Source organism: Dipodomys ordii, unplaced genomic scaffold (assembly GCF_000151885.1).
Source record: "Dipodomys ordii isolate 6190 unplaced genomic scaffold, Dord_2.0 Scaffold41, whole genome shotgun sequence".
In the NCBI taxonomy this organism is placed as follows: Eukaryota; Metazoa; Chordata; class Mammalia; order Rodentia; family Heteromyidae; genus Dipodomys; species Dipodomys ordii.
This window is the reverse complement of record NW_012267257.1, coordinates 844,877-868,705: the sequence shown is the minus strand read 5'-3', so window position 1 is coordinate 868,705 and position 23,829 is coordinate 844,877. Positions and strand designations below refer to the sequence as shown.

Below are 23,829 nucleotides of genomic sequence, written 5' to 3'. Positions count from 1 at the left end.
GTTCTCATTTTGGTTTCATTGGCTTTTGCTTTGTTTTATGGTTACATGATCAGGATCTATATAAACAAACATCAATGAATACTGGATTGTAAAATTTAATTCATTGCTCTAATGATTATAGAAGTCATCTTTGGTGAACTTCATACTTATTTTTGGTATATACCATAGTTAATAGGGAATATTCAAACTATATTTTTATATATTGCATTTCACTCTATTGAAGTAGTCAACTAATGATTGTCCTTTCACAATAAATTTGTGATGCCAACTTTATCATTTGCTAAATCCTTATTAGTAACAGCTCCTCACTTAGCCCTTTCAGTGGAACTGTGATCTGGGGAGTAGAATTCCCCAGAACCACACTTCTTCTATGGTTTGTGTATGAATTTGAGATCCACAACCAGTGGTCAGTCCACTGTCAAAGTTCTTAGCTTTTTTATATTTGTTGCATAGTTTTGAATTCTGAACTTTCAGTAGCACATCAGAAGGAATTGAAAGCAAGCCTAAATGTTAGACAAAATTGCCACATAATCAGATCCACAGAATATCTCTTCATCACTATAAAAAGCTTGATGCTCATTGAGTGGCTCACAGGACCTTTTCAGGACCATGTCACTGCCTGAACAATTGTCAGAATGATGGTCACCACTTATATAATACTCACTGAACACCAAACACTGAGCTGAGTGCTCTCTAAAGATCATACCACTGAATTATTAATAGCTTTAGGAAGTAGGGAGGATTACAGTGATTATCAAGTCATCCATAATTTCATAAATAGTGGTGAAACTGATAAGGCTACAGGATGTCTGGCCTTAGATTCCATGCTCTGATCCATAGGAACTGTGGTCTGTAGCCACCTGTAGCTAGGAAGCAAAGGCCCCATATGACCTAGTAACTCGTGACCTTTCTTTGGTGCTAGATGGACATTTCACTTTCTCCCATTCCATTTTGTCTTTCAGCAGCCTGTCCTCTAAGTGCCACCCTGTTGCATAGTTTGTGAGGCTCGGTGTACTGCCTCCAACATCTTTGTGATAGAGTTTATGCTCACTGAGATAAAAATAAATGCCAACACTAACCCAAAGTAGGAAGCACATTTCCAACTTCCTGGTGGTTAGACACCAGGGAGGGAGTCAAAGCTAGTAGCAACAGCATACAGGTTCTAGAGTGTTGGTGAGAGGATTCTTGTAAAATGTTAAGGTAGATGTTAAGTGACCAAGAAGAAATAACTCTCATACTGAAACACCAGAAAAGACTTCTGTCTTTCTAATTCATTATCTGTGGTTAAGCTTAAACACACATGCATATGGGAGCGTGTGTGCACACATATGTGTGCATGCACAGAGGCATCTATGGGCCAACTCCATGAAGAAAGCAAAAGTCAAGGTTGTCAATTAAATTATATGGAAACAAATTCAGAGGGGGATTAAAAGAATAATATTTTATGACCAAATGGAGTTTATTCCAGAATAGAAAGATTCTTTGATTAGAGTCTATGCCTCAATAAAATGTATCATAACATCAGAACAAACATTTGGTTAGGTTTGGTCTCTATTTCGTTTTTTCTCTCTTTCTTTCTTTCTTCCTTTCATCCTTTCGTTCTTTTCTGATCTCTCTCTCTCTCTCTCTCTCTCTCTCTCTCTCTCTCTCTTTATCTCTTTCTCTCTCTCTTTTGGATCAGTCCTGGGCTTAAATTCTCAGCCTAGGCCATGTCCTCAGATCTCAGCCTCCTGAATAGCTAGGATTACAAGTGTGAGCCATGGGCAACATATATGGTCTCTATTTCTAAAAAAGTATTTTTAAACATAGATGATTATATTCTTAAGATAATTTGGTATGTCTGTTTCAAACCAATTATAACTATCATATCTAATGGTAAAAGAATAGGAAAACAAAAAAAAGATAAACTCAACTAATACAGTAAGATAAAAAGCAAAAATAACAACATCTAATAATCACAAAGAAGAGAAATAATCATAATTTAGTTGTAGCTAACTTTTATAGTGACTTGAGTTCTAAGTACTGCTCTAACAGTTTCATCTTAGTTGGGTCCTATGAAGTAGGTGGTATGCAGAAATGGAAGTTTTAAGTTTTAATGACTTTTAATACAGCACTTAATATAAATAAGTCACAGAACAGGATTTGAAACCCATTCAGGGGACCTGGAGCAAGGATTCTTAATTGCTATGTGGCCCTTCCCCTCCTCATTTGAATGCTTTAGAGTAGTCCTCCCTACCTCTTTATAGATCTTTTCTCACCTATGGTCAATGTAGTCTGAAAATATTAAATGGAAGTTTCCTGATGTAAATATCTAAGTTTTAAATTCATTTGATTCTGAGTCATTATGAAAGTTTTTGCAGTCCTGTCCCCCAAGGGATCTGAATCATCCTTTTGTCCAACGTATCTGCACTGCATATGGCATTAGTCACTTTGCAGTCATCCTGGATGTCACATTGGCTGTTGATGTGTCACAGTACCTGTGTTCAAGGCACCTTTATCTTACTTGATAATGGTTCCAAAGAACATGGACAGTGATTCTGAAAATCAGATATGTTAAAGAGAAGCTATGAAGTACTTTCTTTAAGGGGAAAGGATAAAATGTGTGTGTGTGTGTGTGTGTGTGTGTGTGTGTGTGTGTGTGTGAGTGAGTGTGTGTGTGTGTGTGAGAGAGAGAGAGAGAGAGAAAGACAGTCAGAAACAGAGACAAAGACAGACAGGGGAGAAAGAGTAAGGGTACATTGTATTACTAAAATTCTAATTTAGCATTGGTTATTGTTGGTAAGTTCTTGCTGTGCCTAATTGTTAAACGAAACCTCATCATAGGTATGCATGTGTAGCAAGACACAGCATATATAGACTTCGTTGCAATCCTTGATTCCAGACACCCACTGGGAATTTTGGAATGATCCCTTGAAGAAAAGGGAGAGCTACAATAATCATCTTTCATGCAGTAAAGAGAATTAACCATAGAATTAATATAATTGTATAACATTAATCTTAATTTTAATTACATATAAAAGTAGTCTACATTAAATAATGTAAAGAGGAAAATAACTCATTTTAATAAAATATAAAATACCCAGGTAATCATAAAAATATTTGTAATTCAGGTAAGAGAAACTACAGAACTTTATTATAGGATATTTCAGAAGAGATGAGTTTATGGAATATATTTTGTTCCTAGATGGGAAGACTACATAGTACAAGCAAATTTTAATGGTTACCATAAACGTAAGTTTAGTATCATTTCAATCAAAGTTCTTATAATCTAGGGATCAAAGACATCAAGGATTAATTTGCATTTATAAAAGTAAATGGAAAACTATCTTCTGAAGACTCTAAGTATTTGCTTATCTGTTAAAAAGTCCTTTTGGAAAGGCGCATCAGGAACTGGTTACATTGCTTTGCTTCTGGAGAGGGTAGCTGGATGGTTGGAGACTGGATGAATTATTTACTGGACAGATTTTTATATACCTTGAAAGGCTATGATTGTATTAACATTCCTAAAAGCAGAAATGAACAGAAAGAGGAGACAAAAATCCAACATAATCAAAAAACATAATCAAAATATTCAGTATTGCTGGGCGCTGGTGGCTCACACCTCTAATCCTAGCTACTCAGGAGGCTGAGATCTGAGGATCTTGGTTCAAAGCCAGCCCGGGCAGGTAGGTCCGTGAGACTCTTATCTCCAATAAACCACTAGAAAACCGGAAGCGGCACTGTAGCTCAAGTGGTAGAACACTAGCCTGGAGCTGAAGAGCTCAGGGACTGTGCCCAGGCCCAGAGTTCAAGCCCCAGACCAATAAGTAAGTAAGTAAATAAGTAAATAAAAATTCAGTATTGAAGGAGATTTCTTCTATTCAAAATAGTCCAGCAATGTAAAACATAATCATTATTATTGTTATTATTATTTTTTGTTGGTGGTGGTCATGGGTCTTTAACTCTGGGTCTGAGCACTATCCTTGAACTCTTCAGCTCAAGGTTAGTGCTCAACCACTTGAGCTACAGTGCCACTTCTGGTTTTCTGGTTGTTAATTGGAGATAAGAATCTTATGGACTTTCTTGCCTGGGCTGGCTTTGAACTGTAATCCTCAGATCTCAGCCTCCTGAATAGCTAGGATTATAGGCATGAGCCACCGGCGCCCAGCTAAAACATATTTTTTTTTTAAATAATGAGGTTCTACTTCAAAACTGGAGATTACCAGAGCAATTTAAAGCCCAGAAACTTGAGTGGCACCCATCTATAGGGTGAACTCTATCAGCTAAGTTGGCTTTTGAGCAAAGGGAAGAATTTTATCTAGAAGATGTCTTAGTTTCATAGGAGGAAGACCAGGCACAGAGGAAAAAGAAAATAACAACCCTCAAAAGTCTAGGAGCTTTCTTGGAGAATTCATTTCCTTCTAGTACAGAGTTTTATTCTTCCAAATGGAAAAGAATGCTGTGCTGAGAACCCATTGGAGATACCTAGAAGACATTGACCATATGACCCTAGTTAAGTCACTTACTAAGTCACTGGTACAGGGCAAGGCACAGTTCCAGGGCTTCACATGTATTACTTCCTTAAATCTTTATAACAATCCTATAAGGACTGTTATAACCACTCTGTTGCTCACACCAACACTTAGTAATTATTGTGGGACAGGCATAGTTCCAGGTGTTTTGTATGTATTAATTAATTCAGTATTTATAACAATACTTTGTAGTGTTCTCATTTTAACTTGCAAGGTGAAGAAGGTAAGGAACAGAACTGTTTTTTTTTTTTTTTTGGGTCCGGTCGTGGGGCCTGAACTCTGGGCCTGGGTGCTGTCCCTCAGCTCTTCAGCTCAAGGCTAGCGCTCTACCACTTGAGCCACAGCGCCACTTCCGGCTTTTTTCTTATGTGGTGCTGAGGAATTGAACCCAGGGCCTCGAGCATGCAAGGCAAGTGCTCTACCACTGAGCCACCTTCCCAGCCCCAGGAACAGAACTGTTAAAGAACTGGCCCACAAAGTATGAGGCAGGGTTGGAATCTGGGCATTCAGTTTGATTCCAGTGGCCACACAGCTCTACACTACTATGACTGACCCCTCTAGCTCTCAGTCTCCACATATAAAGAGGGAGGGCTGGGAGCTGGGAATGTGGCTCAGTGGTAGAGCGCTTGCCTAGCATGCATGAAGCCCTGGGTTCGATTCCTCAGTACCACATAAACAGAAAAAGCCGGAAGTGGCACTGTGGCTCTAGTGGTAGAGTGCTAGCCTTGAGCAAAAGAAGCTCAGGGATAGTGCCCAGACCCTGAGTTCAAGCCTCAGGACTGGCCAAAAAAAAAAGAGGGAGGGAATTGAACTATTTATTTACCAAGGTCCATTGTAATTCTAAAAGTATAATTTAAAATTCTAGGATCCTTTGTTAAACTGGTTTTTCCTGTTATTATCTGCAAGTAGACACCTATGAACCCACCAAAATTCCCTTCTGTCTGTATTCAGTAATCCTTTCCAGTCATCTTCTTTGTAGGTAAAACTTCAGGACATCCTTTAAAAATAATGGTAGGTAATCAGAAGGATAAGAGTGTCAACTAGGTGGATTTGGGGTGCCCCCTCACAGTTTTTGAAAAAAAATACATTTTGTAAAAAGCATGGATTGTATTATGAATCATTCTAGTGAATCAAAGATCACAGATGTGGTCTTGAGATCACAGCCAAAAAGTAGAATGCCAAGTTTGCAGAAGTTCTTTCACTTTTTTCTTTTTTTTTTAAAAAAAAAATTAACTGCTGTTTTCATGTTGTTTACAACATCAGAACTCTCTGAACTGTCTCTTGGAGAAATGTCAACTTGTTGCTGCATAGAACAAAAAGACTGAGTAGGAGGATGATAAAGAGCCACCTTAGATGCTGCTGTGATGGAAGCCAAGTCCGGACCTGGTTCCCTGGCTCCCATCCTATCAGTTCCTTAGGCCACACTCCAGCACCATCTCTGAATTCTTCCTCTGCTCCTTGTCCTCCTCCTTCGTTGTTGAAGCCATTCTTTGCTTCCCAGGCAGGCTGCCATGGAAACTCAATCCACCCCCACCCTGGGAAAGGTCAAGCTGTCACAGTTTGCTGAGACCTCTTGGCCAAACTCCCCACAAAGGAAAGCTCAGCTTAAGGGCACCATAGCTATCCCAGCTCTACCAGCGGAGGAAGGAAATTAGGCACCCTGCCAAGGACTTTAGCTGCCTCACCTTTCACTTCCTCCTAGTAAATGATATCAAGTAGAGGTGGGTGGAGTGAGGCGTCACAATCCAGAAGGCATATGTTAAGTGTGAAGGAAAGTATTAGAAGGGATTGGGGACCAGAAGCCTGAATTAAGACAGCTAGGCTGCTCTCTGCCCTGTAGGGCTTAGACAGGTTAGACCAGCTCAGGTGAACCACAATGGCATCTGCTCCAGATGTTGTGTCAAGGACTACATGAGATAATGGGAACAAAGAGTTTGGTGCAGTGTCTAGGACTTGAGAGCTCAGAGTGATAGTTTCTCCTAACTACGAATCCTGGTTAATGTTCTCGGCCTGATCTGTTTCTTACTTAGAAGCCACAACTAGCCCTAGCATAGGGTCTGAGTTATTTTGGATGCATTTGGTGCTGAGATTCTGGCAACAGGCTAGGGCTAAGATTCTGGAGAACATATTTTCTGTATACAGTACTCCTTCTTATATTGCTTGAATTTTCTTTTGAAGAAGGTAATATCAACTTCACAATTGGGAAAAAATGAACTCTGTTAGAACCAACTGACATCCAACACTTCCACACCTCTACTGCAAGATAATAATTAGAAAGGATTTAAATAGCCTGTGGTAACTTGGGATAGATACAGCATCACCTATACAGTGCTCTGGCTGAGAGTATATAGTACCAATCCAGTCATGGACGACTCAAACTCCAAAAGTGGAACGAAGTATTTAAGAAGAGAGAAAGCTTATAATGTTAAAAGATGTCAATGTCATAAAAGACAAAGTCTATAGGAACACTTCAGATTAAAGGCGTTTAAAGCAACATGACAATTAAATATGACAACTAATCCTAGACTGGATTCTATACTGAGAGAAGGGGATGGATGTCAGAAAAGACATTATTGGACCAGTAGGAAAACTTGTAATACAGACAGAAGAGTCAATAAAGGTACAAAGAAAGAGAAACACACATACTGACAGAGGCAGAAAGAACAACTAATAAAGGAAATGAGATAAAATGTTAATAATAGATAAATCTGGGTAGATGTATACAAATATTTTCTATATCATTCCTACAATTGCATTTCCTTAAGTGAAATTGTTTTCAAAGGACAAGTTAAAATAATTGGAACACTATTATTACATGCATACATTTTTATGTTCTGAGGGCACACCTAGAAGGGGGAATACTTCCCATGTAGAGTATAGAATCTCTTTTATTTTTTTCCTCTCCTAATACACCCAGGAAAGTAAGAGTAGCTTGATCAGTGAGCAAGTGCCATTTTCAATTTTCACAAAGAAAAAATGATCAAAGTAACCTTATTAAGCAGGCAAACTTATTTATTATTGAGAGGTAGCTATTATGACTTTAAAAGATGAACCAGATGAGATGCAGATCACTCCTGTGAGAAAATGCGCACAACCAGCAGACACTGCACCGAATGTGCCTCAGAACTTCTGAGCATCAACAGTATGTGCAGCATGTCACTCCCCATCAGACATATTCTTCCATTGCATTGCTGTCTAGCCCTTGCACATCCTATCTCCTATGATCCCAGCTCTCCACGCATCGAGAGCTTTGTCTTCTCACCTTCTCCCATATTTTGAAACCAGTGAGATGTTTTACTTCTTACTTATTTCTTAATAGAAACAGCTACAAGTTTTTCCAAGTTCTAGTTTGGACTGTTTTTATTGTTGGTTTTATCTATTCTTTATTATTATCTTTAAATAGTTATTCAGAAACAGCTACAAGTTTGGGTTGTATTAGCATGGCCTGTAAACAAAGTGGCAGTATTCACAGAAAAGGGAAAATCTCCAGATGTGAGGTGTCCAGCAGAGTTTCTTAGTCCTGCAGTGTTGTGAGATCAAGGAACAGAAATAACAGGGAAAGCTCTTTACAGGGCCAGGGGCTGAGTTGAGGCTTGCTCTTCTGAAGTGGATGTGATGACATTGTGGGAAATGCCAGAGTTGATACAGAAGATGTGGCTACCCAGGCAGAGGATCCTTTCTCCCTGAATACCATGCTCAAGAAAAAAAGGTGCAGGGGATATCTAGGGTGAACATGCACCCATCCTCTTGGGATACCATACTCCAGCAAGAGTTCCCCACTGCCACCTTGGGGGCCAGTATGCCCATTGTGGAGAATGACACCACTCCACTAGTCTCTAATATAAATTACTTGCATTTTCTAGGTTGTTTGGATGAAGTGAGTCAATGGTTTCCTTCTTATACATGCTGATAAGACAATCTGAGAAGGGGAAGTAGAGAGGGTATTCAGGTTTTAGAGGCATTGTTGTACCAGGTGGTAACAAATGGGAGCCTCCATCTGTTACAGCAGAGACTCCAGAATGGACTGGTATATCACAGCATTTCCTTGGAGTTGGGTGATGAGAAGAAGAAGTGAGTAGCGTCAAAGAGGCAGAGAAATGTGTTTGGGGGTGGGTGGGTGGTAGCACTGGAGGAAGTCTAGTAAACACACTTGCCTAGGCTGGGTATTGAGTGGCTAAGCATATTTTTTTTAAAAAGACATTCTTCTACCATCTTTCTTTTCCCTTCATCACTTTCTTATCCAAGAGAGGAGAAGGTAGAACATCTCCTTACAGGAAATAGGGACTCTGATGGTATCTAGTAGGTGAGTGATTTGTCATCTTGTCACCCTTTATCGAAGCTGTCAATGTGAAAATCAATCTCAGGATGATCCTCGGTGCTCTGGGCCTCATTCCAGGCTTCCAGGCTTTTAGTCCAGGTTCACTTGATGATCATCATCTCCTTCCTGTCTCTCACGCCTGCCTCCCCACTGCTCTCTTCCCCAAACTCCTTTGCAGTTCGCTTTTTCTTCATTTAGAGTCATCTGGTTTGTTAGATTCCAGGTTTAACTTTTGCGCTTTCAGCAAAATTCAAATATTGTTGAAACTGGGATCAAACCCAGCACATCTGTGTGTAGGAGCATTAAAAACTCAAAAGCATGATCACTTAATGATAAAAGTAGATACTCTGTTAATTTGATTCTTTTCATTGATTCCTTAATTTTCCACTAAACTTTTTAGATACTGAGAAAGAAACGTACTGTGGCAGAAAGAACATGAAGTTTGAAGTAAGAAAAAGCTTAGGTTGGAATTCTAGCTTTTTCATTATACTTTGCGATAATGGTCACTAAGTCATGATCTTTTGTCATTTCTTCAGAAAAAGGAACAAAAATTATGGGACTGAAGGCCAGATGTGGAGGTGGATTCCTGCAATCTCAGCACGTGAGAAGCTGAGGCAGGAGGATTGCAAGTTTGAGAGCAATCTGGGCTACATAGCAAGTTCAAGGCCAGCCTGGGCTACATTGTGAGACCCTATCTCAACAAAATACAAAATAAAAACAAATAAAAATAGTGGGGTTGATAGGAGAGTTCTATGAGCTTGACTAACTTCAGTCTTTTACACAAGAGTCTCCATCTTTTACTCTCTATAAGCAACTTTGTGGTTATATTATGCATGCAAAGGGCCTGTTCAGTCAGCACCAAATACAGTCCTTCCACATACCCTTTAGGTGCCAACTTTTCTTCTAGCTTCACGAGAATAGATTCTACTAAAAAAAAACAAACCCATATCATCAGGTTGCATACTTTTTGGTAGTTGACTTCTTACTTCATATACAGGGATAAATGATGGCCCTAAAGATAAATTCATGGCCTAATTCCAGAACTTGTGACTATTACATAACATGATAAAGAAATACCTGAGCTGTGAAATGATGTGGTTAAGTCAAAGCTCTTGCAGAGTTTATTCGGGGTTTTCCAGGACCAAAGGAATTTGAGACACACACATGGAGGAAAGACACACATGGAGTAGGCCATAGGAAGAGAGGCAGAGAGCAGTCATGAGGCCAGTATAGCCTGACGATGGAAAAGATAGGAAAGATTCTTCACTGAAATTTTAGAAGAGGTATGCTCTCTGTTGACATCTTGATTTCAAATGTCTGGTCTCAGAACTATGAGAGTAAATTTTCTGTTGTTTTAAGCACCATAAGAGGTGATAATTTGTTACCACAGCCCTAAGATGCTAATGCAACACATTACACTAACCTGGATAGGGCGAGTCTTTTCTCTCATTCTCTTAACCACTTTACAAGAGAAACAAGCAGTAAGGGGCCCACAGGCTGCAGGTGTTTGCAAATGAACACACAGGGGCAGGAGCAGACTCTCTTCAATCTCTCCTTTTTAGCAGCCTCAGTAAGCACCCCCAGACCACCTTACTACTCCTTCTCTCTCTGAGGCTTGAGATTCCTTTAGCCACAGCAAAGTTTTTCTTTTCACAAGTGGAGATAAAGCTGAAAATGAAAATATGTTCAGTTACATAACATGTAGACTTTAACAGGAAGCTTTGTGTTCTGTAGTAAATGATGTTACTACAGTCCTTTCTTGCATTGAGGGCTTTGAGAGGGAAGACAGCCAGGAAGAGCACGTGGGACCAAAGAGCTGTTGCTATGGTGAAAGTAAAAAGCACAAGAGAGGAGTAGAGAGATCTGAAGACTCAGGCTTCGTCTTCCTAAGTTTTCAGTGCAAAGAGAGACTCTGACCTAAGCCCAGTGGCCAGTCACAGAATCTGATCTGGAAGCCTCCAGAATTTTATGGAGGTAAAAATCTGCATCATATTACCTGGATTTTATAGGAGAGGAGACTGAAGTCAGAGATCATCCAGCTTGTTCAAGCTCCTGGAACTGAAAAAGGGCTGCCACAGGACTGGAGGAAATGTCTATCTGTCAACAAAACCCTGACAACAAGCCTTCCAGATCCAACTGATCAGAGTCCCAAAAGCCATTTTGGAACATTGTACTTCTCCATTCTCTAGGTAAACATGAGCTAAGTTCTAGACTATGTTCACCATGATTAACATTATTGACATTGCTCTATTTTCTGGATAGAGAACATCCAGGTCTCAGTCCCCTTTTCTAGTAACAAATAAGGTGTGATGATTATAACATATGTCAGGTCATATCAAATTGGAGGCTCCCTGGATTAGATCTAGGTAGCCATATTTTCATTGCCCCCCGCCCCTCCATCCTTCTGTAGTAGATCTCTATGGGCAGCCAAGTTACAGAACCAGAGAACCGCATGACTTCTAAGGTTCTTCCAAATAAAATGGTCTCTGCCAATATCTGTATCTTCTCCAGATACTAAGAATTCTTAGAACATCTTCCAAATCTCCATATTCATTTTTCTAGAGAAAAGTCACTTCAATGTGGCTTACCTAACAAATATTTATAAACTACTCAGCAAACTAAATCTGCTGTGATCCTCATGCTTTTTAAAAAACAGAAGGACTAATGGGATGAAAGAACTATTCACACCTCATTTTGTTAATTTATTGCTTTAGAGCTTGCTTTAAATGGTACCCTAGAGTTCTGAGAAAAGTAATTGTTACAATCTGGTCACCCATTACCAACTAAACCCCACTTAATCTGAGGACTATTAAATCCAAGCTTAGAGACTGAGAGGTGAATTTTTTTTTTTATGCTTGAGGAACTACCAGCACATAGTGGAAATAATAATCCAACAGTAATGGCCATGATATGGAAACTTCTATTGCACTTCATGCAATGTAGTAAGTGATCCTCATGTGTTAGTTTAGATCTTCACAATAGCCCTGTTATGTAAACATCATTTCCTCTATTTTACAGCTGAGGAAACAAAGGTCCAGAGAAGTTAGGTTAAATTGCCAAGTTTACACAGCTTCAAAATAATTAATCTGTCATTCTGACTGAGCTATGTTTGTAAGATTTAGAACCCCTGATATTTCCATCATCTTAGCATGACAGAGAGAAAGTAGTGGGGACTGCAGAAATGACAAGGACATAGTTTATGTTCATGGGGAGAGGCAGATCTAGGGTTGGAGGAATTGCTATAGATTACTCATATGAAAGGTGTGTTGAGAAAATCAATATTATCAATTAATGTTTTAGCTGTTTTGGACTCATATCTGTAGTAAGGTACCATAGGGAACAGATGAATTCATGATGACAGTTAGTTCCTCTGCAGTCAGTCCCAGCTCCCTCCAATTAGTCCTCAGAAATAAACCCATTGTATTTCTCTACAGATTGCATGGTTCAGCAGCATCATTTTTTTTTAGCCACAGCAATGCTTTGCTTCTGGGCAGATTTTCACTATTGCTGATTGCCATCAGTGGAACAAAATGTACAAAGAGGATGGGGTGGCGGTAGCAGTGGTGACAATCCCCTTTTCTGTGTCATTTGTAATAAAAAGGGAACCAGCACATATTGAAGGCGTGTGTGTGCACGCGCACACACACACAGATACACTTCAAAATGAGTTAAGATCTGGAGAAGACATTTATACAAGTAAACATTAATTAGCCATCTAAATTATAGTTTGCGACATTCACTGTGCTAAAATAATCCACCCATGAAGCCAGAGGTAGATTGAGAGGTAGTAAACAGTATGGGCTCAGGCAGCCAAGGGGAGAAGGAAAGAAGGAGCTTTGAAAGAGCATGCACAAGCCACCATTTCACAATGTAGCCAAAACAACACAAATCACCCAAGTATTTAGGGATATGCAGCATATTCAGAGGTTGTGGACTGTGGTTTAGATACCAGATGTTTAAAAATATTTATTACATTTAAAACATGGAAATGGCCTGTACATACAGACTATGTATAAAATTACACATATCACATGGATATGTATATATGCACAATGCAGATGTAAAATGCACATAGATAGACTATATGAATATATATACATATATATGTATACATATACTTGCTTATTATAAGAATAAGTTGATTTCACAGTAAACTTTGCAGGCATAAAATTACCTACACTCTGGAAATTACAAATAAAGAAGCTATATTTTGATGTTGACAATAATCACAAAGTGATAAATCCTTCTACCATCTTGGCTGAGATATCTAGCAACCCACCACCTCTACGATCAACATCTCTACTTGAAGAGAATCAATGACAAGACACAGTGGCAACACTGACGTTGCAGAGTGAAAAGAGATGCATGACATGTTCTTCTGATGTGATTTTCTCTAATATATTCTAAAGATTGTTTAAAAAAACAATGAAGATAGCATTATACACATGAGCAGTTTACTTTTAAATCAATTTTAAAAACTCTTAATAAATACTTCAGTAAGATAGAAAGCCCATAAGCTTGTTTCAGTCATACAAATGCCTATTAGAAGTGAACATTCAGAACAGGGCTTGTTTTCTAGGTGAAATCTTCCTTTTTTTTCCTATGCACACATACACACACACACACACACACACACACACACACACACACACACACACACACACACACACACCTCTTTATAAATGAAAATCCCAGTCATTGTACTAAGGATGACAAAAGCCAAAGAACATATTAAAGCAGCGTTTTACCTTTTTGTTGATCAAATACTGAATTGGTGCTGAAATCCATGGTAGCCTGTCTCATCATTTACCATCAGAATGGCAAAAAAACATCCAGGTCTCTAGAGAAGAAAACAGCATCTCACGTTGTGCTGCCCACACTAATCAATACAGCATCCCTTGCCAAGACTTTCATGAAAGAACTAGGCATGCATCAGCCCTGCAGGCTGATGTCAAGGTAAATGGTAAAAAAAATAGGTGAATATTCTTGTAATACCTGCCAGGAAGAGTTACTCGCATAGCTTCATTCATCAGCTGTACTTGTGTCTAAGTATTACACACCCCACCCCCAAGCCAAGAGACAAAACAGCACAAACCCTTTAAAAAAAAAAAACAAACCCAAATCAATATTCATGGAAGGTACCTGCCTTGGACCTGGGCCAGGGAAACAGTGCAGGTCTCAGAGCTTTAGTAGCTAAAACATTCGCAGCTAAAACGTTGTTTTTAAAACCAACAGAAATCTCAATGGGTGAGAGAGGATTTACAGGGCCAGACGGAGCATGTGCGAAGCTGCCAATGCAGATTGCGTTTCGGCTGTGTTCTTGGTGGAGTGAGAACTGCATTTGGGTCACGTGAGCAGAGAGTGCCATCTCAATGGAATAGGACGTAAATATTGTAGCAGGAGGCTGCTGGCCATGTGCTGTGTGGAGGAGGAATTAGCTACTTTTGCAGCTCATCTTGGGTCTCCCTCTCTGTGCTGCTTTCTGGGCTCTGACAGGGACGCTGGGGGAAGGAAGTAGCATTTGAAAGGTTTCTATTTCAAGTATTTGTTATGACAAAATGACAATGGTGAAGTTACAAGGGTATTTACTGCAGCACAGCGGGGATGCAACCTGAAAAAAGCCCCCATATGAATGTCTTTTTGAGGAGCAACTGAATAACTTGATAGTAACTTGATGATACTATAGATTTTTTAAATGGAGGGGGCTGGGAAGGTGGCTCAGAGGTAGAGCGCTTGCCTTGCATGCCTGAGGCCCTGGGTTCGATTCCTCAGCACCACATAAGCAGGGGAAAAAAAGCTGTAAGTGGAGCTGTGGCTCAAGTGGTCGAGCGCTAGCCTTGAGCTGAAGAGCTGAGGGACAGTGCCCAGGCCCAGAGTTCAGGCCCCAGGACCGGACCCCCCCCAAAAAAAATGGAGGTTGTAAATATATTCATCCTCCTCTGACAAAGATGTCACTAATTTGTTGATAAACCAAATCATTTGTACTCTATTTGTTTGCATTTTTATGAAACCAGCAACCACTCATTACATGTATAAATATGCAAACAAATATCCCTATGAAAACCACAAATACTAATAATGCTTAATGATAAATAATAATACCTCAGAGACTGCAATTAGAGCAGGAAATTTTTAACTTGTTCTTTCTCAGTCTCTGCATTTTGGGATTGCTATAACAAGTATCTATTATTTTATATTTGTAACTAAGAATCTGATATAATCAACCCAAACAAGCCAAAGTCTACATTCCATATAGCCATATAGTAGGTAAGTACTACTGAGACTGGTAAATAGCTGTTTTCTTTTTAACCAATTATTGGAAATAAAAATAGAAAGCATTGTTCTCTCTCTCTCTCTCTCTCTCTCTCTCTCTCTCTCTCTGTGTGTGTGTGTGTGTATTTTGCTGAGGGCCTCATACATGCTAGCTAAGCATTCTCAACCCTCTCTCAACCCTCACAAAAAGCCAAAAGGTTTTGGGGATTTTGTTTTTATTACCTTTAAGTAATTGTACAAAGAAGTTGCCGTTCACCAACGCAGTTTATGAATATAGTACATCTTGATCACTGTCACCCCTTTCAACATGCTCACCCACCTCTTGTTTTTTGTTTGTTAAGACATAGTTTCTCTATGAAGCTCAAGCTGACTTCAAAACTCATGATCCTCTTGCCTCAGATTTCTTAGTTCTGGGATTCCAGGTGAGCATCACACTTAGCTTCCTCAGATTTGTTTTAACATGGACTAGTCTTATTTAAAACTTGGGTCTTTTGATAAGTATGTTACATTCTTATATTTTAGCTCGTATTTTCAGTGCTCCTCATTTATTTTTCAATAACAAATCCAAGGATTTTACTTCCCTGTGACAAGACCACAATGCACTGAAGAATAATATCACTGAAGTTACCATCTACCACTTACTCAACAGTACCATTGCTCACCTGGCAAAGTTACAACTCACCCTGCTTTCCCCTATTGGCTTCAAACTTCATGAAGACCTGTGTTCTTTTTACTAAAAAAATACAGGCAGATATATATGCCTTATAAATCACCACTTGAGATATGCTGCATAGATCAAGCTCTTAAAATTTCCAGCATTGGTTTTATGTATTAACCACAACAGCCTGACCAAGGAGGCTGAGAGTAGATTGGGGGGAAATTGTTGATTACAGAAGCAGATCCCCAGCTAAAGAGAGATAAGCTCAAATGCAAGCTCACCCAACTATGAGAGATAAAAGAAATTGTGAATTGTACTCTGGTAGCTCACATCTATAATCCTAGCTCTTTAGGAGGCTGAGATCTGAAGACTACAGTTCCAAGCCAGCCCAGGTAAGAAAGTTAATCAGTACAAAACCAGAAGTGGAGCTGTGGCTCAAGTAATAGAGCACTAGTCTTGAGTCAAAAAAGCCCAGGAACATTACCTAAGCCCTGAGTTCAAGTCCCAGGATCAGCACACACACACATATATACATACACACACAGAGCAAGCTACAGAGACAATACTATAAAATATATATCAAAGAACTTGGATCTAGACTACCTAAAGAATACTAAAAAATAGTAATAGGAAATTAGATTAAAACAACTATATTATCAAAAATTAAAACAGATGTGTCCTAAAAGAAGAGATTAATCAAACTTTTGCCAAAATGGAGAAGTAGGTGATGGAAGTCGTTATACCACTTATTCCTCTCACCCTTGACTGAGCAGTCTAACTCCTAGTCAGGGCAGACTCTCCCCTGTCTGACTGTTTCAGATGGTCTCCTTGAAACTATTTTGTTATGCAGCCCAAGATGGCCTGAAACTCATGCTCCTCTTGCTTCAGCCTTCTAAGTGCTGGGGTTATAGGCATGTGCCACAAGGCCTGGTCTCAGAAGATGTTTTGTTTTGTTTTCAGACCTGGGGCTTGAACTCTGGGCCTGGGCACTGTCCTTTTGCTCTAGTCTAGCACCTTAGTGCTTGAGTCCGAGCACCACTTCCAGCTTTTTCTATGTTTAAATGGAGATTTGAGTCTCACAGACTTTCTTTCAAACCGCCGTCCTCAGATCTCAGCCTCCTGAGTAGATAGGATTACAGGTGTGAGGCACTGGCTCCCGGCTCTCTCAGAAGGTTTTTGAGCAAAGTAAATTGATTTAAATTTGTTGAGTTCTCAGAGCAATGCTTTATGTAGTATATGTTGATGAGTATTGTCTATCCCATCGCTTTTCCAGCTTTTTCCTTTTCCTCACAAAGAAACTCTCCCCTAGACTACATATCTGCACACATCTTTGAGCTTAAAAACAAATGAAAACAAAACTGGGCTGCCTATTTAAACAGATACACTTTTCTTTTCCTGACATGCTCATGAAAGAACAAATAACCCTTCTCAGGGACCCAATTTCTGGGTATAAACACTTAGGTGTTTATTGGTTTGAGAAGTTGATTGGCAGCATTCACTATGAAAAACATACAGGATAACAGAGAATTTTCTACAAATCTCAGAGCATTTTTTTTCCATGTACACATCAGTGCTGTTTGAGGGGTAGATGTGCAATCTTAGCCTTTAGGTAGACATGGAATAAAGGGTAAACTTTAAGTCACAAATCAGAGCTCAAGTAGCTATTTGCTTTGATATGTTCAATCAAGAGGAGTTTATTTGCTCAGAAAAACAGTCAGTCTGTTTCCTTCTTATTTTTATGGAAGTAGACAAGCTATCAAGGTTGGATCCTGTGCTAAAAGAACCTAATCAGATGTTGAGTGTGTGACTGTTTAACTCAGGAGATAATAACCCAAAGCACCTGGATATGTTTTTCTATGTGAAGGAAGATGGGTGCCAAAGAAGAAAGAGTTGATGGAGCTTCTACTGGACCCAGTCGTGACCCTTCAGATAGAGAATTAGGCTCTGTAGAAATCCTCTCAAATTTGAAGCTAGTCTGGTTTTCCGTGGTATCATCTATCTCTCTTTTTTCTCTCAAGCTCTGCCATGGGCTCTTTTTTCTTACAGGAGAAACTTAACCTCTCAATTCCCCTTGTCACTGTTTGGAAATTTCTCAAATCTTCAAAGAATCCTAAGCTATAGCAAGCAAAAAGTTGTCATAGCCATCCTCATTTTACAAACAGACTCAGATAGTTGATTAATTAAAACAATAATCATCAGAGAAAATAATACGTTAGTTGTAGTTATAGTTGAGTTACAGTTGCATGAATCAGGTGCAATCAGTACCTGATTATTTTTGAACCATGTCTCCCCTTCCATCGCTCTCTCCCAGACTTTCCCTCCCATCCCCACCCATAAGATATCCAGCTCATTTCCCACATAGTGTCTGGTGAGTCTCACTGTTGTATTTGTTCATTCTTGGTCTACCCTTTATGTTCCCTTTCTTGCCTTCCCAAATATAATTGAAGTAACAAGTAATAAAGACAAACATTTAGAAATTTCTCTTTCTTTCCCTTTAGACATGGAGCAAACAAATTTATATTAACCTTACAAAGTAGAAAACCAAATTTTTAGTCAAATCATGATGTATATTATTTGGTATAGATTATACTGAACAATCGGTTTGACTGACTTCTGGTCCTTAAGGTGACCATCTTTTTGGTATCACAGCAACAAAGACTTGGTGTTTTTGGTGAAATGGTGACTGGAATCTTTTTTGCCATAGTATGTCATATTTGTTTGTGAGAGGTTTGATGTCTGAGTTCAACATGCAGTCATATATCAGCCTTTAGGCAAGCGTAGCTTGATGGAATGTCACCTATTTGCAGCATTTGTGCTTCCAAAAATTCATATTTTGACATTTCCCTCTACTTTTCCTCCAGGAAAGAGTTTCTACTGAAATTCAATTTGAGTTATGGAAAAAATGAGGTCACAATTTGTAGCTTGAAATTTTTGGTATGACTAGATTTGGGGAGACAAATAATTTTTAAGGGATCAATTGGAATTAATCTTTGAATCTTACAACAGCAGGCAGACCTGAGCTTTCTTTCACTCAGTTAAGCAAGCAAACAAGCAAGCATATAAACAAAGCTGATGTTCTAAGGGCATGTGGACATAATTGCCATTTTAGTCTAATAGTCTCTTGTAGGGCAATATATAGGTTATAATCATATACTTTGTGCTAGAAAAAGCATAGTGTGAGATATAAGAAAACTGATTTTTCAATATCAAACTAGCTATAATATTTAATGGAAACAGACAAGTCTGCCTTTGACAGTGACAGAGGGAAATTGGTTTGCTGAAATCCTTGAACAAATGTTCATATGATTCTCTTTGCATAGGATAAATTCTGTGGAAAAAATTCTATGGGTGCCAAACACAAATAGGGATTCAAATCAGAAATTTTGTTAAACTTCTGATTAAAAACCCAGTGATGACTTCGAATGCCATATTAGGGATAATCACCTATTGTGTATCAGTGAAGAAGTCCATATTGGATGCTCAGTGAGTGCCTGGCCCAATGTTGAGTTTCTCATGCTTCACAAATGAGTTACTTCATAAATGAGGTTCCATGTCCCTCAAACTCCCCAGATCTGTGCTACAACCTCTCATCTGATACAGAGTATGGAATATGTTGAGTTCTTTTTTGTTTCCTTGACAGAAGCAGCTGAGTATGGTACATTTCTCATTTTGCAAAATCTAAATCTTCAACTGAATTGTGAGGTTACTTGCCCAAGGTCCAAGAGCTAAATCTGGCATTCCAGGCCTTCACACTGAGTTATACTGTTAGCAAATCAACGAAACAGTTTGAACAGTCATTGCATGCAAAATATCTGGCCAGTGTTTATGGAGGTTGGCCTTCCTGCTTGCCTGGATGAGATATATGAATATTTATGTGAAATATGTTAAGCACATTATATGAAGAGCATTATAACACATTATATGATGAACGTGGTAGCTAGGGAAGTTGGTAATGGGCTATAAGAGCTTAAGGTGAGAGTTTTAATATGTGTGTGCCCATATGAGAATGCCAGTGACCCCTGGCAACCTGGTGTAGCTTGTATACTTCTTATTAGAATAAGTAAGTGCATTAAAAATAAAGCATAGAGCCAAGTACTGGTGGCTCATATCTGTAATCCTAGGTACTCAGGAGGTTGAGATAGGAGAATCAAGTTTTAGAGCCAACTCAAACAGACAAATCTGAGAGTTTTATCTCCAATTAACTAACAAGAAGCTGAAAGAGGTGTGGCTCAAGCAGTAGAGAGCTAATGAGTGAAAAAGCCAAGAGACAGCAAGAGGCCTTGAGTTCAAGCCCCAGCACTGGCAAATCAATAAAATAAAATAAAAATAAAATAGAAGCATAGGTTTACAAATGAAACAAGCGACATAATAATATAGCTTAATAATGCATACTCACATCTTGAAAAACTGTGTAGCCTTGCTTTAGATATAAGGAAGTAGATATGATATATTTCAATAATTGGGAACTGCTATATTCAACTCCTAGAGAGAGATTTCTTTTAAACTTTTCACTCTTATAGAAATATTAATAAAAATGACTTAGGCAATTGATGTAAAAGTAAAATTCACTTCACTGGAAGAAGAAAAACCTTAACAGAAATTTTACTTTTGGAATTAAACAAAGCTGTTTATAATTGTTCATACCTGTTCTAATTTACTTCCTTGTGTTCTGGGCTATGGTTTTGGAGTTGCTTTTTTTCAAGGAGAGACACTGGTACTTCTTGACATCTGAGCAGCCCATAATATCGATATGTATGTTTATTTTTTTTTCTCTTCAAAATTAGTAATTTGACTTTTCTTATTTGCCAATATATTTTTGCCTGCAGTGTTTTGTTTTATCAAGTGCCAGAAATAATTGCTGAAAAATTAGAGGGACTTTAGATAATGTTATTTTCTTCTAATGGTTAAGTTGTCTTCTGGTGAACAGTATCTTGTGAAAACATAGTTTTATACTATTTTGGGCTAATCTATTTCTGTTTTTCCCTAGTACTTTAACATTACTTAATTATGAATTCCTTCTATGTGCTATAACTGAAAGTTCTAACCCAATCTTTAAGTATCCAGTGGATCACTCCCCTACCTTTCCTTTGAAGTTTTACCCCATGCATGGCCAGTCTATGAATCTACCACCACACACACACACACACACACACACACACACACACACACACACACACACACAACCTTTAGGCTTCTTCTCTATTATTTCCTCTACTTCAGGACTCTTCTCCTGGCTCCTGCCTTCATGGCTCAGTAAGATTGTTGTTTTATATCTTTCCGTTTTACAGTTTGTAAATGTTGTTGAAAACAATCTGGAATGACTATGGAATGAATGATCTGGTCTTCCTTCCTTCCAGTCTTGCTTGTGCTTATTATCTCCAGTGCCATCAGATCACTACTGTTGTATTTTATCCAACACTTCTACATGTTTTTGAAGGAAATATTAGTCCAGTGCCAGCTATCAATCATGGCTCTACTCCTAACCCTTGTGACTATTAGATCTTACACTGTTTCGTGTTAAGCTATCTGCTGCTGCCTTTAAGTCTTTGGTAAATCTTTTAAATTTAACAGTCTTATTTTCACAGTTTCTCTGGGGAGTTGAAGGTAACAGGACAGCTTCGTGTTTGTATTAGCACATACAGGATGGGAAAGACTAGTCATGGGAGATGAGGTAAGATATGAGGAGATAAAAGAACAGCAAAACAGGAAATACTGAGGAGAGATGCACTGATGACCGGGAGCTTGGATAGCACCAGAGCACGGGAATGAGAGCTATGCTGTGGGAATTCCTCTCTACCTATACTATTTCCTTCCCCTGAAGGCAGCCCATTCATCATACCCTGAGCCCTCTCTTGGCTCCTTTACTCCCTTGGGCTCTAAGTAGGCAGAATGACTTGTCTAATTATGGAATTTGAAAAGAATTGTGGTGTATATTTAGTTAACTCTGTCCTTATATTGCCCACAAATTTTCCCTCCTACTTGTTGAGAAATTTCATCTGGACAAATTTCTGCTATATGGACAAGCCTCCCCTTATCTAATGCTGGGATCAGGTGTACCAGCCTTGGATTCATTAGGCAGGCACACATGCTTCTTAATCAAATTATTTGTTAGAACCTTGCTGTTTCTTGTTTAAAAAAAAAAAAAAAGAACAAAGATCTCCATAGGGCCAGGCTTAGCCTTGATCTTGACCTAGGAAAAAGCAAAGCCTAAGAGGAAGATTTGAGTGTGACCTTGGGTTTTGGAGATGCAGGCTAGGCCGGTGAGGATGAGGAAAACACATAATAACAAATTCAGGAAGGACGTGAAGCTATGTGGTGTGGTGCTCTGTGCTGACTGTAATAGCTGTTCTGGAGGGATTCCAGGAAAAAATCTCATTATGGAGGGAAGGAAGGAGGGGTACCCCTTTCTGACTACCTGCATGTATCAGAGACTCCTGATTGCACAACTACTGTAAAGGAAGTGAGGGCTTGTTTGGGTAGGTGGAGTGAGCTTCAGTGTAACAAATATTAAAGAACAGTTTCTTAGAAAATGTGTTTTCTTCCATTTTTTCCCCCAGAAAACTTACCCCTTTCTGGTAAGTACATTTGGATGATGTTTGCTTCTTGAAGGAGCAGCTCATGTTTCTGATTTCATTCTTCTTCCATTGAGACTTTCCTTTATAGAAATAAGGTGGGCCATTGGAATCTATGGGTCTGTATCTGTAGATTCAATCAATTTCAAATAAAGATTGTCAGAAATGGCATCTGTAATGACTATTTGCATACCTTTTTGTCATTATTTCTACATGATATAGTATAATAAATACTTATATAACATTGATGTTGTGTTAGATATTATAAGTAATCTAAAGGGCATTTGAAGTATATCGTTATGTACAAATATTGTACTGCTTTTATAAGAAATTTGAGCATCTGTGGATTTTGGAGACTAGATGGAGTCCTGGCTTTGGTCCTCTGTGGATATCAAGGGGTGATTATATATACATATGGTTCAAAAGTCAAATAATGCAAGAAAATAAACATTGAAAATTCATCTTCTCCTCATCCCTGTCTCTATATCTCCTTAAGTTTCCTTTTTAGGAAACAATTCTGGCTGTCCTTATAGAGAGGTCTTTCTTTCTTTCTTTCATACTGGGGATTGAATCCTCACTATTTGTATAGTAGATGAGCACTCTACCACTGAGCTATCTTCAGCCCTGTTCTATTTCATTGTGAAGCAGTTTCACTAAGTCTCCAGTCTGTCCTTGAAGTCACTACACAGCCCAGGCAGGCTTTAAACTTGCAGTCCTTGTGCCTCAGATTCCTAAATACTTCCAAATGCACTTCTTTCTCTTAAAAGAAATTCAAATGAAACTCTTTATTGACAAGATAATGACTTATCTCTGTCTGGGCTCAGAGAATGCCACTCTCCCCTTTTATTTTGAACAATGGTTGTGATTAGGTAGGATGTATATTGCCATTTCAAATCTGAGATAGTGATTTTCTTCTCTTGACACAGCAATCCTGAAAACCATGTGTCCAGCTGTCAGTGACATAAGTTGTTGGAGACTCTCCAACAGCCTTAAATGTTTAGTGATAGCAAGACCTTCTGCCAACCTGCACTGGACATCAAGCACAAGCTAGAAATAACCTTTTTGCTTTGTTAAGCCACTAATACTTTCTTGTCCATTTGATACCTCAGCCTAACCTGACCTAAATTAACCAATACACATACTATATCCCCAGTTCTGCATTTGAACTTCATTTTCCTTTTTAATATATCTTCATGGGGTTAAAATCCAAAACTTGCTCTGAATACTTTTTTTAGGTAACATCAATGCAACCAAGATCTAAAGTTGGGGAAACCTCAGAATAAAAGTGGGAAATAATAGGTCACTTAGTCATTCAAGATAACTATGTTGGCCGATAGAATCCAACAGTGACTCTCCAACCTTGGAATCATGCAGAAAATTATATGAAAAAATTTAATCTTGATAACTTAGTGAATAGAACCCAGACTGCTTTACACTCAAGTTCATAAGGAAATAAATGAAATCACATGTGGCTGCAGCACTTCCCAAAGGAAAATC

At 38.8% G+C, this 23,829-nt stretch overlaps 1 protein-coding gene across 2 annotated transcripts in view; it reads right to left on the bottom strand.

The window, feature by feature from the left end:
* Positions 1–14,016, bottom strand: part of Ankrd55 (ankyrin repeat domain 55) — an 83,924-nt gene extending 69,908 nt beyond the window's left edge. Inside the window, exons 1-2 of one of the 2 annotated variants that reach the window (XM_013018540.1) lie at positions 13,976–14,016; positions 13,578–13,669 (exon numbers count right to left, since the gene is read on the bottom strand). In XM_013018540.1, the coding sequence (XP_012873994.1) occupies positions 13,578–13,635 (58 nt within the window). In that variant the 5' untranslated portion in view covers positions 13,636–13,669; positions 13,976–14,016. Of the gene's footprint in view, positions 1–13,577; positions 13,726–13,975 lie in introns of those variants that run through there. The other variant, XM_013018541.1, reaches the window with a different exon arrangement.
* Positions 14,017–23,829: the final 9,813 nt, after the last annotated feature.